The sequence below is a fragment of the Notamacropus eugenii genome, chromosome 1 (genome assembly GCF_028372415.1).
Source record: "Notamacropus eugenii isolate mMacEug1 chromosome 1, mMacEug1.pri_v2, whole genome shotgun sequence".
Lineage (NCBI taxonomy): Eukaryota > Metazoa > Chordata > Mammalia > Diprotodontia > Macropodidae > Notamacropus > Notamacropus eugenii.
In genome coordinates, this window is record NC_092872.1 from 148,502,590 (window position 1) to 148,516,289 (window position 13,700).

Genomic DNA, 13,700 nt, shown 5'->3' on the forward strand with positions numbered 1-13,700 from the left:
ACTCTTTTTTCTTTCTATCTCTTATCTTCCTTTCTCCATGGTTTTTTCTTTATTCCTTCAAATTCCCTTTCCCCTGTCTTTTTTTCTCTTCCCTTTCCTGTTGTCTTATTTTATTTTCTCAGAGTTATTATCTCACCTTAATCTGTTCATTTCTTCCTCTTCCCTTTCTCTTCCTCATTCTGAGTTTGATGTAGTTGAAACAGCACAGGATTTGCAACCAAGGAGACCTCCCTGACTTTAAGTCCTCGTCCTGTCATTTATTAGTTGATTAAGCTCTCTGTCAATCAACAAACATTTAGTTAGTACTGTCTGTGTGACAAAGCACATTGTATTTCTTCATGTGTCAAATGAAGAGATTGGATCTAATTATCTCTTAGATCCCTTCCAACTCTAAATTAATTGTTTTTCTTCCCTTTCTCCTTCCCCTTCTCTCCAGCTTCATTTCTGTAATCAAACAAACATTTTAAAACCCTCCTGTTTCTCAAAACAAACCCAGACAAATTTGTTTGGAGATACGAGAGAGGAGTACTTCCAATCTCCCTTTCATATCCCACTCAATTAAAAAAATAATTCAAAGAATGTTGAGCCTTGTTTAAATTCTCTTGTCAATTTACAGTAAGAAGCAATGGCCAGAAACAGACTGAAGTGACAGAGGGAAACCAGCCTCAGATTTTCACATTTAACAGATGTATAGCCTACAGAGTGAATAACCTTCGTAGGAAATTATTAAGTCCCAGAATATGGATTGATTGTAAATGTTTTGAACTGCAGCTTGTTCTACTTGTTCATCTCTTTCAGGTTGGTGGAACAAGAATGCCTGTTCCTGGCCACAGGAATCCAGTAACTGCGGAAATAAAGAATAGCAACCTGCCTCCTCAACAAGTTGAAAATGAAGGTGTGGTTCCAAAGAAAAGGAAGCAAAATAGTCATAAAAAGTCAATATAGTGGAAAATGACAATTCAGAGAGAATAGTCGTAGCAAAATAAAGACATTTCAGGGAAAAATACATCTGAGACATTTATTCTGGCAGTCGGAAGGACTACCAGAGATTTTCTGGAAAACATAATCATCTCTTCACAATTGCTAAATGTACCTCAGTACTCAGCAGGAATTCATGCCAAAAGGCAGCTGATTTTTTAAGTCACCAAATTTATTAAACCATAAAGCAAGAGAAGACCTTTTCATTCTATGGATATTATTCACATTGCTTTAACAAAAATAACTTTGACCATGTCAGTAAATGTTGTAAAATAAAATGGAATTTTGTTCTCATAACTTCTGCAGTTAGGAAAGTTTTTCATCTTTACCATTTTAAGGTAGTGAAATAAATCAGAGAAAGATAATCAAGTTTTAGCTGGAGACCTACCTGAAGGAGTTTAAGTAGGAAAACTTTGGCTTTACTCAGTATTTAGCAACACTTGGAATAGTAGCATGACGTAGCAAAGGAAGCAGTCAGAGGACCTGAGTTTGTTACTTCCTCCTTATAACTTTTGGACCATGAGCAAATCATTTAGCTGTTCTCTTTTGTAAATTGATGGCGTTTTATTTATCTCTTGGGCCCTTTTAAGCTCTAAGTTCTATAACTTTAGGAACATCATAATTTTGTTGGACACCTCCAAGTTTTTGAAGTTAACCCCTGGTAGGATAATCTTCCCTTTCTAACAAATATCTTGTACTGTACTGGTGTCAGACCTTAGATGGACTGTATTCCTAGGTAATTCTGTCGTTGTTGTTTGGTATTTATTTTTTGCAGACTAGTTTTTTTAAAGATACTTTTTTCATAAATCCGAATTTGATCACCAGTCTTTATACTTTGGTAAAGTTTCATTACTAAAATCAGGAAACACAGAGCACCCTTCTTCACAAGCTGCGTTTTCTGAATAACCCTATGTTTGTAAAAGGAATGAAACCTTTTCTGGTTTGACAGGTTTGGTGGGTTTAAAAATTTAGTCAGGTTTTGGTCCTAATCCCTTCTGAATATTGGGATCTCAAAGAGACCTTCTGTTCATGTGTTCTTTGTAAAGTTCAGACAGAACTATTGCATTTTTTGTTGTTATTGTTGACTGCAGTTATTTGTTGTGTTATTATCTATGACCACTTTTTAGAGATGTGAATTTGAAAGAGGGCAACAAATGAGACTAAACTGAAATCTATATAGAGCACATTTAAATTTTTTCTTTCTATTACCTAAGGTATATTCAACACATTTTTGGTGTCATTTGTAATATAAAAGTTTTATATTCTAACATGTTCACATTGTATGTTTTATTAAACATTAAAAAATTCAACAAATCTTGCCTTTCACATAAACTGGTTTATTTCAATTTATAAAGCATTTCTAACCAATTTAAATAATCATTGATAAATTTGTTTTTCTAATGTATCATTTCCTCATCCTGTTAACAATGGAGCTATTGTTGAAATTTTTTAAGCCTTTTTAATTCATTTTACTCTAGAAATACTTCATTTGTGAGTCATAACAGTGAACTTAGGGTGGGGCAGGGAATCCTTTGGAATTTGCTCTTTTAGGCTAGCTGTGCAATATTTCCTCACTTATCAGAATAGCTAAAAGACTGAGCTTTTCCTTTTTTTTAAAGAATTTATATGATAGAGTGACTATCCTCTAACATCATATTGCAATATTATGTTTAATAGCATTCTTAGGAGGCATGTATATTCTGAAAATAAATATTTTTAAATTGATCTTAACTTTTTATATAACTACATGTAGTCCTGAGTAGCCATCTAAAATGTACACAAAAATATTTTGGTGTTAATTCTTGTCGAGGATTAGTATTTCTTTTTGGTCATATATTATGTACTCTCATTTTTTTTTCCATTGAGACTTGGTTGATCCTATATTAGGCTTTATGTTTCTTTTTTGGTAGTCAAATGCTTACATTATGCAGCTCCTATTAGATTATAAATCCCTTGGCATCAGGGACTAGTCAATTTTTGTGATTTTTATTTTTGTTTTAAATTTGTGTATCTTTGTTACTCAATATTGGATATAGTAGTGGCTTAACATGTTGAATTGAAAAATGAATGTAAATGAATGGGGAATTTTTTCCTGTAATTTCTTAGGCAGATTATAGAATTAGCATTTCACAGTGTTGTTGTACCTTCAAATTTGTTTGCATAAATTTTGTTTATTTTTTTCAGAAATTGGTTGGGCCATGAACAGTGATTTTGAAGTCAGTATTTAATAGGTACCTCTAAAGATTTTGAACCTAATTTGAAAATTACAAATCTGTGGTTTCTCTTCTTAGAAGCAGAGACTATATCCATTGACTATGGTAAGGTAGCTAATGTTTCTGTTATAAGATTATTTATGTTTGTGCCTTAAAGCAGTTTGCAAAATCCACATACAGACAAAATTCCATCACTTCATTTCAGATTAACAAATGTGGCTAAGCACTTTTACGTTCAAGGCATGGGGATTCAGAGGGGATTCACAATCATGAAAAATGATTGTGCTCATTCTCAAGAACTTCCATTCTAACAGGAAGTTACAGCACTTACAGACAAATATTTATAGAGTGTCCCAAGAGTCTTAGTGTGGTTTTAATCCGTTAAGCTTTAAAACTGTTCTAAGACTTTTAGGACACTCTGTTTCATAGAAAGTAGTAGGAGCACTGGATTTGAAGTTTAGAATCATGTTCAAATCCTTGTGCTGTGGATTACCTATGCAACCTCAAGCAAGTTACTTAACTTTCCTGGGCCTCTTTTGTCATCTGCCAAAGGATGTCAAGCACAGAGTCAGGAGCATCATGATGGAGTCACATTTGAATTAAGTCTTGAAGGAAGGAATGGACGGAAATCCCTAGAATAAAGTATGGATTGAGAAATGAGGAATAAGAATAGTGCAATTTGGTTGGAATGTAGAATACATAAAGAGAAGTGATAAGGGGATTAAGACTGTCTGGAAAGGTGACACCAGATTTTCAACTGCCCTGAAACTTTATTTTGGTGGGCATTGAAGAAGACACTGAGTCTTTGAGTGGAAATAAGAGATGATGACAAGGAAGAACACATTGAGTGCTTATTTATTGTGTTCTAAGCACTGAGGTACAAATAGAAAAGCAAGACCGTCCATGCTTTCAAGGAATTCACATAATGGAAGGACACCACAGCAGCTTTTAGCTGCAACTCGGATGGAAAAGTCTTGTCCTTACAGTACAGCAGCAAAGTAGATAGTAATAGGTCTTTTATGTCCTCTCCACTGATAAAATCATCGGTTTTTGGTGTAGGATCATTTGACGGTGCCAAGGACTTTGGTGCCAAAATCTTTTATTTCTGTGTCTGATAGATGTGGCTGTAAGCACATACAGGCACGGTTGAAAGGCTGCAATCTCCAAAGGGTTTGCTTTCCAGGATGATGGCTGTGGACAGTGAGCTGGAAGCATTGTTACTCCCAAGGTTTGGGGGTTTTTTTGGGATCTGATGGTGGATAGCTTTCAAAGTGATGATGGTGGTTTGACTTGCTTGATGATGGCTGTGAAGGCTGGGCTGGAAGCTGGGCCAGTAGTCTGGGGATGCTGCCACATCAAGAGGTCTTGGGTCCACATGCCTATTTGTAGGAGGTGGTCAGTAGAAGTTGCTGATAGTAATGAGGAAGATTGGCCCACAGTGCTCCTCTTCTCAATGATGGCAGTGTATTTGGTCACTCTGTGAAGTATGATCTGAGGAGAGGATAGAAAAGGGAGAGGTAACAAGATTTATCAGGAAGCTGTTAGAATAGGTGAGAAGAGATGCAGGCCAGACGTCAGAAAAGGTAGAAATTGCAGAACTTGGCACCTGATCATCTGTGTAGGACAGAAAAGGGAAGAATGAATTCTGAAGTTGTTTTGTGTGTATTTATGTGTGTGTATGTTTGATTCAGATCTGAAATTTAATTTTGTGGGCAAGTTCTGGCTTGGAGACATAAATTGTTAACTTCTCTATGACTTAGAATTGCCCAAGAGACTGAAAGGTTGTGACTTACTTGCCTAAGGCCACACAGTATCTAGGTCTTCCAGCTTCAAGGCTAGCCCCCTGCCATGCTGTCTGTCTCTGAGGTTATTAGCTAAGGTTATTAGCGTAGAAAACTGTAAGAATGATGATTCAGAGATTAGGTAAGGAGTGGCTTTGTGGGAGGAAGCTGATTGCAGTTTTAAACAAGGTGAGTTGGTGTCAGTGGGTCATAAAGGTAGAATAGATATCCATAGAAGATTAGAGTGTAGCAAAAGATTTGAAAACTGGAGAGGCATCTCTATTAAAGTGTTTACTGGAGCCTTGGAAGAGAAAGCCAAGAACTTCTTGATAGTATCTTGGTGAATACTCACTTTAAGGGGAGGGAAAATTGTATGCAGTAATTCAGAGAGCATTAAATACAAAATAACAGGATAGTGACTTGTCTCAGGACCATTTCTCTCTGAATCCCGTTGGAAAAAGAATGAGATTAAAATAATAGTAACCATATACTGTACTATAAATATATAAAATAGAACAAAATATAGTGAGAACATTAGAGATTATGATGTACTCATGGAAAGCTTTCTCCATTTACAATATGTCCTTCACCTAAAATTCAAAAATCTTTTTCATGTAAAATGCTTATTTACCTACAAAATAAGAAAAAAGTTGTTTAACATAATATTGAAAGCACTCCACAATCTGGCACTGCACTACTTTTCCTGCCTGCTCTTAGAGAACTCTTCATGTCTGCCCTGTGAGCATGGCGTTCCATCTCCCATGTTTATGCCTTGGCACAGGCTGCCCCCTATTCCCGAAATGCTCTTCTCTGCTCCTTAGAATCCCTAGTTTCCTCTAAATGCCAGTTCAAACATCCCCATAAAACCTTTTCAATTACCTTCAGCTACGGTGTCCTGTGAGCCCACCATGTCATGACCATGGGCCCAAGGCAATTTTCTAAGACTTTCAGTTGTTTAAAAGGTCTAGTTGATGGGGATCTGTAGGAGTATCCTCACCTGAGAGTTCTTAAATGAAATCAGATCCAGTCTGTCACCAAAATCTAGCTCAGGGTTTGGCATAAAGAAGATACTTTAAAATGCTTATTGATTTATATATTCTACAGTCCTGACAAACATGACTGCTCACTGACGGCTCCCAGGTTTTGTCCTGCTATTTTCCTCTAGATGCTTTTTATACATAATGCTGTCTGTATCTGGAACAGAGCCTCTCTCTCATCTCTGCCTGTTGACATCTTAACCTCTGTGGACTAGTTCAGGTGCCTTCTTCATGAATCATACCCTTATTTCCTTACCCAGAAGTGATCCCTGCCTCCTTGAACCTGTCTACCCTGACCTATTCACTGATCATTTTCTAACTTTTAGTTATCCCTATATGCCTAGTTGTCCCCCACCCACCCATACTACTAAGTTGTAAGCTCCCTGAGATCGAGGTCTCTGTTTCATCTCCATCTTTCCAAGATCTAGAATACATTGGGTGTTTAATAAAGGTAATTAGTGAGACATAGAGCAAAGCTCCAGTCTTGAGAACAGGAAGGCCACATTTCAAGTCCCATCTCTGATACCTACCACCTATGTGATCCTGGGCACATGACTTAATCTCTCGGTGTTCTAGGCGACCCTCTAAAACTGTTAAGTTGCAGAAATCCAGACGTGCCTTTGTAGAGGGAGCTATATCACCTGTGACATTTCTTATACCAGTGATATCTCTTAAGAGATGTTGAATTGAACTGTAATCCTCTCTATCCCAATCTTGCCTTGTTCTTTCAGGTTCCGCTTATAGATCCTTCTCAGACCATTCCAGCCATTGTTGATTTTTGCTTCCTCTTGAGTCATAACACAGATTGTATGTAGATTGTATCATTTGGCACTTAAGTTATTTCACACTTTTTCGTTTGGCATGTGCATGTGTCCAGTCACCCTGGTGAGATTATAGTAAACACATTAAGTTAAAAATTTTATAGACTCAAAGTATTTCACACTCATAACATTTAGAACAATCAGTAAACATTTATTAAGTTTCTGCTATGTGCTTGGGCACTAAGTATTGGACAAGTCATATACATTTAATGAATTGAATTGAGAAGTTGTACTATAGAGCATGTAATTAACATAATTTCTTTTCCTGTCTAGGCCTTCTATTTTCATAAACTTACTCTCCCCTTCCTAAGAATCGGATGGTGTTCTAGTGTTTTACAGCTTTGCCCAATGCATTTTTATGGAATTCCACTTAACTTGAGAAACACAGTTTTGCATTAAATTCAATAGTTCAGCAATGACCATATTTTAGTATTTCTTAAGTACAATATAACAGGAAGCCAAAACCCTGTCTGGATAGAAATACATTATCTGTCATTCTTCATTAGTTAACAGAAATGTGCCTATCTCCTACCCAAGGAAAGGGCATATAACATATGGCTAAGATTGCATCCTCGCATTAGCACTTTGCAAAGCAGTTATCTTCTCTGGGGGCTTCATGCCTTTCAGTCATTGGATTTTTTCCTTATAGCCAAATACAAAATAAATAAGAATGAAGTAACTTGGATTTCAAAGTAGTGCTTCCACCAGCCTGAGCCTAACCCAAGTTCCTGGAAAAAAACCAAATTCACTTTGGTGCAGTTTTTTTAATTTGTCAGCTGGAATTTGGGCAACAATGAATGAGCTAAATGTGTAATGAAAGTCACCCCCCTCAGAAGCATATAATTCTCTATAATGGTGTAATCCTCCAGTTCTGACTGGGAGAGGGGAGATAGTGGGAATAGACACTACAAATGAACAGATGAGTTGGAGAAATGGTTATTTTAATTGAACTGGAAGATTAGAATTAAAATGCAACTAAGACACTCACTGTATGGACACTCACTGTATGAACACCTATTTTGTATTTTATATGTTTTGACTATGCAGGTCCCAAGGATGAGCTAACAGCAGTTTTGCTAATATGAAAAATAAATAATTGAACACATTTTGCAAGTATAATGTTTGCCCTCTGCCCCACCACAAGTGATGCAGATTGCAGTTTGTCAAGGGCCAAAATGTCGTTCGGTGCTGCCAGAAATAGTTTCTGCCCAATTCCAATCTGCAGTCTCATAGAATTGTGCAATGAGGATCTTGTGATTTTAAAAAGGGAAAAAAAAAGTTGCCAGGCTTGAGTTTCTTTGTGTACATTGTGAAGCTAATAAAGTGGTAAGTCAGTCAGTCTCTAATTCATTTTGGCTTCTTTTGTGCAGCAGTTTTGCCACGGAAAACTTTTACTCTTAAGGAGTAACTTAGTAACTGCCTGAGGCTAGAATGTCATTCCACATACAGTGGAGTGCTGAGTTGGCTGTCAGGAGGCTCCCTTATGTCCCTAGAGGGGACTCGAACTAGGCATAATTCAAATCCAGAACTAAGGAAATACATGCCTTCAGAATTTTAGGCTGACAGCCGCAATGTGGGGAGAAGGGCATGGGAAAGGCAGTGCTTTACAAGTTAGGTGGCAAAGAATAAGGTTCATAATGAGATCACTGAGAATGAAGGATCTGTCAGGATGGCTAAAGAAGATTTTGCCATCAGAATTCTTCATGTGCTCTCCCAATATTAGTGGCTTCTGGTCTCAGTTATTAAGCCACACTCCGGCAATGACATGAAGCCTCATGATTAGTTCAGTCTAACTAAACACAGGAGACTAAGCTCTTTGTTTCTGTGTGCCAGTTCAATGATGTCCAACTCAAATAAAAACGGGGACCATTAACCTATACATAAGGATCGCTTAGAGCTGCATATTGACTTAGAAAGCTACGTGTGATTATATATTTATTTGGTTAGATATTTCCCAATTACATTTTATTCTAGGTCAGGCTATACTTGGGAGTGTTGTGGACCTCATTCTGCCTACACACCCAGTCTTTGACACCTCTGTGCCAGATCAGACTGGCTTACAATAATACGACCAAGCCAGAGACAGAGTATAGATGGGACAAAAGCAGTTTTGGGGGCTGCAAAGTGGAAGAGATGTCACCTGGTACATGTTTGAGGCTGTTCTTGGGAACTATGAAAATTTATACTCACAAAATCAGAAGGTTAAAAATCACTTCCTAAGACTAAAATGGCCCTGGTGGGGGAGGGGGAGAAAGTCCTTTGGGTTTTTTGTTTGATGTGCTTAAGTCCACAAAATGTTTAAGATTTCTCTAATCTTCAAGGTCCCTTTAAAACAAGAAGTAGGAATCACCAAAAACGTTTCCTTTGGTGAGATAGGAGTTAGAGGGAGAGGAGGCCAAGAGGGCACTGGTTATCTTTACCACAGCATTTAAATCTGGTTCAACAGAGATAACCTTAAAGGGGAAGGCAGTAACAGAATAATAGAGCATGAGAGGTGAATGCTATAAGATGAAATGGAATGAGGGCTTTTCACTTGGGGTATTGGGCTAGAATTCAATGGTTCTCAGCTTTTTTGGTCTCAGGACTTTTTTATACTCTTAAAAGTTATTAAGAACTCCCCTTTCTTTGTTTTGTTATTATCTACTACATTAGTTATTAGTTATGTTTACCACATTAGAAATTTAAACATGGAAGTAACGCAAGGGCCCAAGCACCCCAGGCATGGTGGCGGCAGCGGGACCAGGGTCGTGAGTGGGAGGGACTGGGGACTTGGGTGAGCTCGGCCTGGGAGGATTCCTTCAGCTGCTCCTTAGTGGCCTGTCTGCCCCCAGCTCTCAGGGGTGGTGGTGGACTCCTTTGTTACCATGGCGACCCTGGCGAATGCACAGAATGCCAGCAAAATGTGGGAACTGAGTCTCTGCGAGCTGCATTGGACCCCACAGGAGGCCATCATGGATGGCACAGAGATTGCTGTTTCCCCACAATCCCTACATTCAGAGCGCCTGTGTCCAGTCTGTCAAGGACACCATGACCACAAAGTGCCTCCACCGCTTCTGCTCTGACTGCATTGTCACTGCGCTTCGTAGCAGGAACAAAGAGTGCCCTACTTGGGAAGGAGGAAGCTGGTGTCAAAGCGGTCTCTTTGGCCTGATTCAAACTTTCATGCACTGATCTCCAAAATTTACCCAAGTGGAGAAGAGTATGAAGCACACCAGGATCGTGTCTTCATCCGGCTTAGCCGCCTGCACAACCAGCAGGCGCCAAGCTCCAGCATCGAGGAGGGGCCCCGATTGCAGGCAAAGCACAGGGCCCAACGTGTAAGGAGACCAATGCCAGAGTCAGACTAGACAACAACAATGAGTGGTGGGGAGGGAGAACCTGCTGAGGGAGAGGGAGATGGAGATGGGGAAGATGTTAGCTCAGACTGTGCCTCAGACTACACTCCTGGACCTGCCCCCAAACGACATCCAACAGGAGTTGCGGGAAGTAGCAGTGGAGGGACGGGGTGGGGCTACTGGAGGTATGGGTAGGGGAGCAGGCTCTGAGGATTCTGGGGACCGGGGTGCCCCCCTGAGTGGGGGGACCCTGGGTCCACCAAGCCCACCTAGGGCCCCCAGTCCTCCTGAGCCAGGAGGAGAGATGAAGTTTGTGTTCTGGCCCCATCCTTTGCTGGTCGAGAAAGGAGAACAGTCAGACTAGATATGTGAAGACAAGGGCGAATGCCACAGTTGACCACCTCTCCAACTACTTGGCTGTAAGGATTGCATTTGAGTGGAGGCAGCAACAAGAGGCTAGGGAGCCTGGGGCATCAGGTGGAGAAGTCCCAGAAGCTGGAGGACCTGAAGGAGGTGGTGGGGAGGCACCAGGAACTGGAGGAACTGATGGGCCAGAGGAGCCAGCCTTGCCCAGCCTGGAGGGTGTCAGTGAGAAGCAGTATACCATCTACATCCCACCTGGGGGAGGAGCTTTCATGACCTGGAATGGCTCACTGACCCTGGAGTTAGTGAATGAGAAGTTCTGGAAGGTGTCCAGATCCCTGGAGCTGTGCTATACCCATACTAAGGACCCCAAATGACCCAAGGGGAGGGGGGTCATAGGACTTCTGTATGTCCTAGCTCTGCCTCCAGGTCTGTGTTCCCCCCATCCCCCACCCCCTTACCCTGCTGCGCTGGCAAGAGGACACAGATGAGGACAAGTGACCTTTATACAAAGTGTCTATATCAGATTCTTCTATGTTGTACAGAGTGAGGTGTGTGCCCCAACTCCTTGCTTTTCTACTCACCAGTCACCTCCCTTATGTAATGGGGATATTGTGGAGGGAGGAAAACCTCCCTTTCCCCCAATAACAATGCATTTGCTTTTTATTCTTTAAAAAAAAAAAAAGAAATTTAAATATCAGCATTAATATGAAAATAGTTTTGACCTCAAGGATCCCCTGGAAAGGTCTCGGGGACTTCCATAGTCCCTAGACCATACTTTGAGGACTGTTAGATTAGATGATCTCAGAGTTCACTTCTGGCTCTTAATTCTATTGTCCTAGTCCCATTTGTATCACCACCACGGGCACCACTACTGTTTCCCTGCAGCTCTAGCCAGCTGGATCTCAGCAGAAGTCTGCATAAGGGCTGTATTGCTCCAATTTTATCCTACCTTAGAGGTGATACTGACACTGATCAAGTCACCCAACTTCCCAGGACCTCACTCTCCTCACATTTAAAATGAAGTACCCCTTAAGGTCCCTTCTCTATGGTCCTATGATTAGGGAGCTTCTGAATTACAGAACTTCCTAGATCCCCAAATTAGGAAGCATGGAAATGACCTCAGTGAAACCAGCTTTAGCACCCTGAAATCTGAAGATTTTCATCTGGGGTTCCATTTGCAATGGGCCTTTCCCTTCCTCTGTCTGCGCCTTTGGCCGAAGAGTTGTCCATTATTCTATATGTGGAATAAATTTATCAGTCTGTTCAGTTATTGGGGTCTGTCTGGCAAGATGACAAGCATGAACCTTTGGGAAATGATCTTCCTGTTCCTGATGAGTCATTTTGAACATGTTTATGTACAGATCTTTAAATATTAGTGACTAGTTTAGAGCATAGCTTGAAAAGAAGTATAAAATAGTCACAAATATTCACCATAGAGGGAAAAGATAATTTCAAGCCTGGAAAACATGTACATTATAGATAGTATAACATATGTATGTGTGTGTGTATATATATATACACACACACATACATATGGACAACAGATACTTAATAAGCACCTACTATGTGCCAAGCTCTGTGTTAAATACTGGTATACAAAGAAAGGCAAAGGACAGTTCCTGACCTCAAAGATCTCATGATCTAATGAAGGAGACTGCATACAAACAATTACATTTCTTTAAAGCTATATACGAATAAATAGGAAATAATCAGGAAATGGAAGGCACTAGAATTAAAAGAGATTGGAAAAGATTTCCTGAGTGTCAGATTTTTAGCTCAGACTTCAGGGAAGCCAGGAGGCAGATATGAAGAAGGGAGAGCATCCAAGTGTGAGGTACAGTCTGTGAAAATGGTTGGCACTGGGAGATGGAATATCTTGTTCAAAGAACAACAAGGAGGCTGGTGTCACCGCATTGAAGAGTGGGGGGAAGGGAGGAGTAGTGTAATGTGTAAGAACACTGGAAAGGTGGGGGATGGGGAACCCAGGTTATGAAGGGCTTTGAATGCTGAACAGAGGATTTTGTATTTGATAGGGAGCCATTGGAGTGAATGTGGATGTGGGTGTGTGTGTGTGTGTTGCATGATTGGATCCGTGCTTTAGAAGAATTACTTTGGCGGTGTGAGATGATGAGGGCCTAACACCAAGGTGATGGCAATATCAGAGGAGACAGATGTTCCAGGAGTAAAATCTACAGTCCTTAGCAACAGATTGGATATGGGGAGTGAGTGACCGTGAGAAGTCAGGCATGACATCTAAGCTGTGAGCCTGGGAGGGAATGGGAGGACAATAATATCTTCTATAGTAATAGGGAAGCTTGGAAGAAGGGGAGGGTTTGAGGTAGAAAGACAAGGAATTTGATTTTGGACATGTTAAATTTAAGATGTCTACTAGCTATCCAGTTCAAGATGTCTGAAAGGCAGTTGGAGATACAAGATTGGATGTCAGCAGAGAGTTTGGGGCAGGATATTTATATTTGAGAGTCATCAACATAGAGATGGTTATTAAATTCTTGAGAGCTGAGGAGATCACCAAGTGAAATCATGTAGAGGTAGAAGGCCCAAGTCAGAACCCTGTGGGACACCTACTTTTAGCAGACTGAGTCATGGATAAAGATCCAGCAAAGGAGACTGAGATGGAGTGGTCAGATAGGTAGGAGAAAAACCAAGAGAAAGTGGAATCTTGAAAACCTAGAGAGGAGAGAGTATCAAAGAGAAGACGGTAACCAATGTCAAAGGCTGCAGGGAGGTCAAGAAAAATGAGAAAACTTACATCTGTAGCTTTATATCATATATGTTTATGTATATGAGATTATAACATAATGAAACTAATTTTCATGTATGCTTTCTGGAATAGACCTTGTTAATTTATACATACAACTTGATCTACTTCAACAAACATGTATGAAATATGTATTATGTGCAAGCTAAGAAGCAAAGATTTTTAAAAAGGGCAATTCCTGTCTTAAAGAAATTTGCAATCTGATTAATGCATTGAGGCACATAAGTGTAATGCTAGTTATGACAAATGGCAAAAGAAAGTTCCAAATGAGTAGAAAAAGGGATTTGAGGAGAGAGATCCCTTATAGAAAGAGAATTAAGCCTATGAGATCTGAGCTGTCTCTAAATGAAAGCAAAAGACTTCAGCAAAAAGAGATGTGGGGAGAAAACT

At 39.9% G+C, this 13,700-nt stretch overlaps 1 protein-coding gene and 1 pseudogene across 2 annotated transcripts in view; both read left to right on the forward strand.

The window, feature by feature from the left end:
• ICE2 (interactor of little elongation complex ELL subunit 2) overlaps positions 1–2,304 on the forward strand; it is a 59,153-nt gene extending 56,849 nt beyond the window's left edge. For both annotated transcript variants that reach the window (XM_072616471.1, XM_072616479.1), the window contains exon 16: positions 799–2,304. In XM_072616471.1, coding sequence (XP_072472572.1) covers positions 799–945 — 147 coding nt within the window. In that variant the 3' untranslated portion in view covers positions 946–2,304. The remainder of the gene's footprint in view (positions 1–798) is intronic.
• Positions 2,305–9,609: 7,305 nt separating this feature from the next.
• Positions 9,610–10,982, forward strand: LOC140508533 (E3 ubiquitin-protein ligase RING1 pseudogene; annotated as a pseudogene).
• The last annotated feature ends 2,718 nt before the right edge of the window (positions 10,983–13,700 follow it).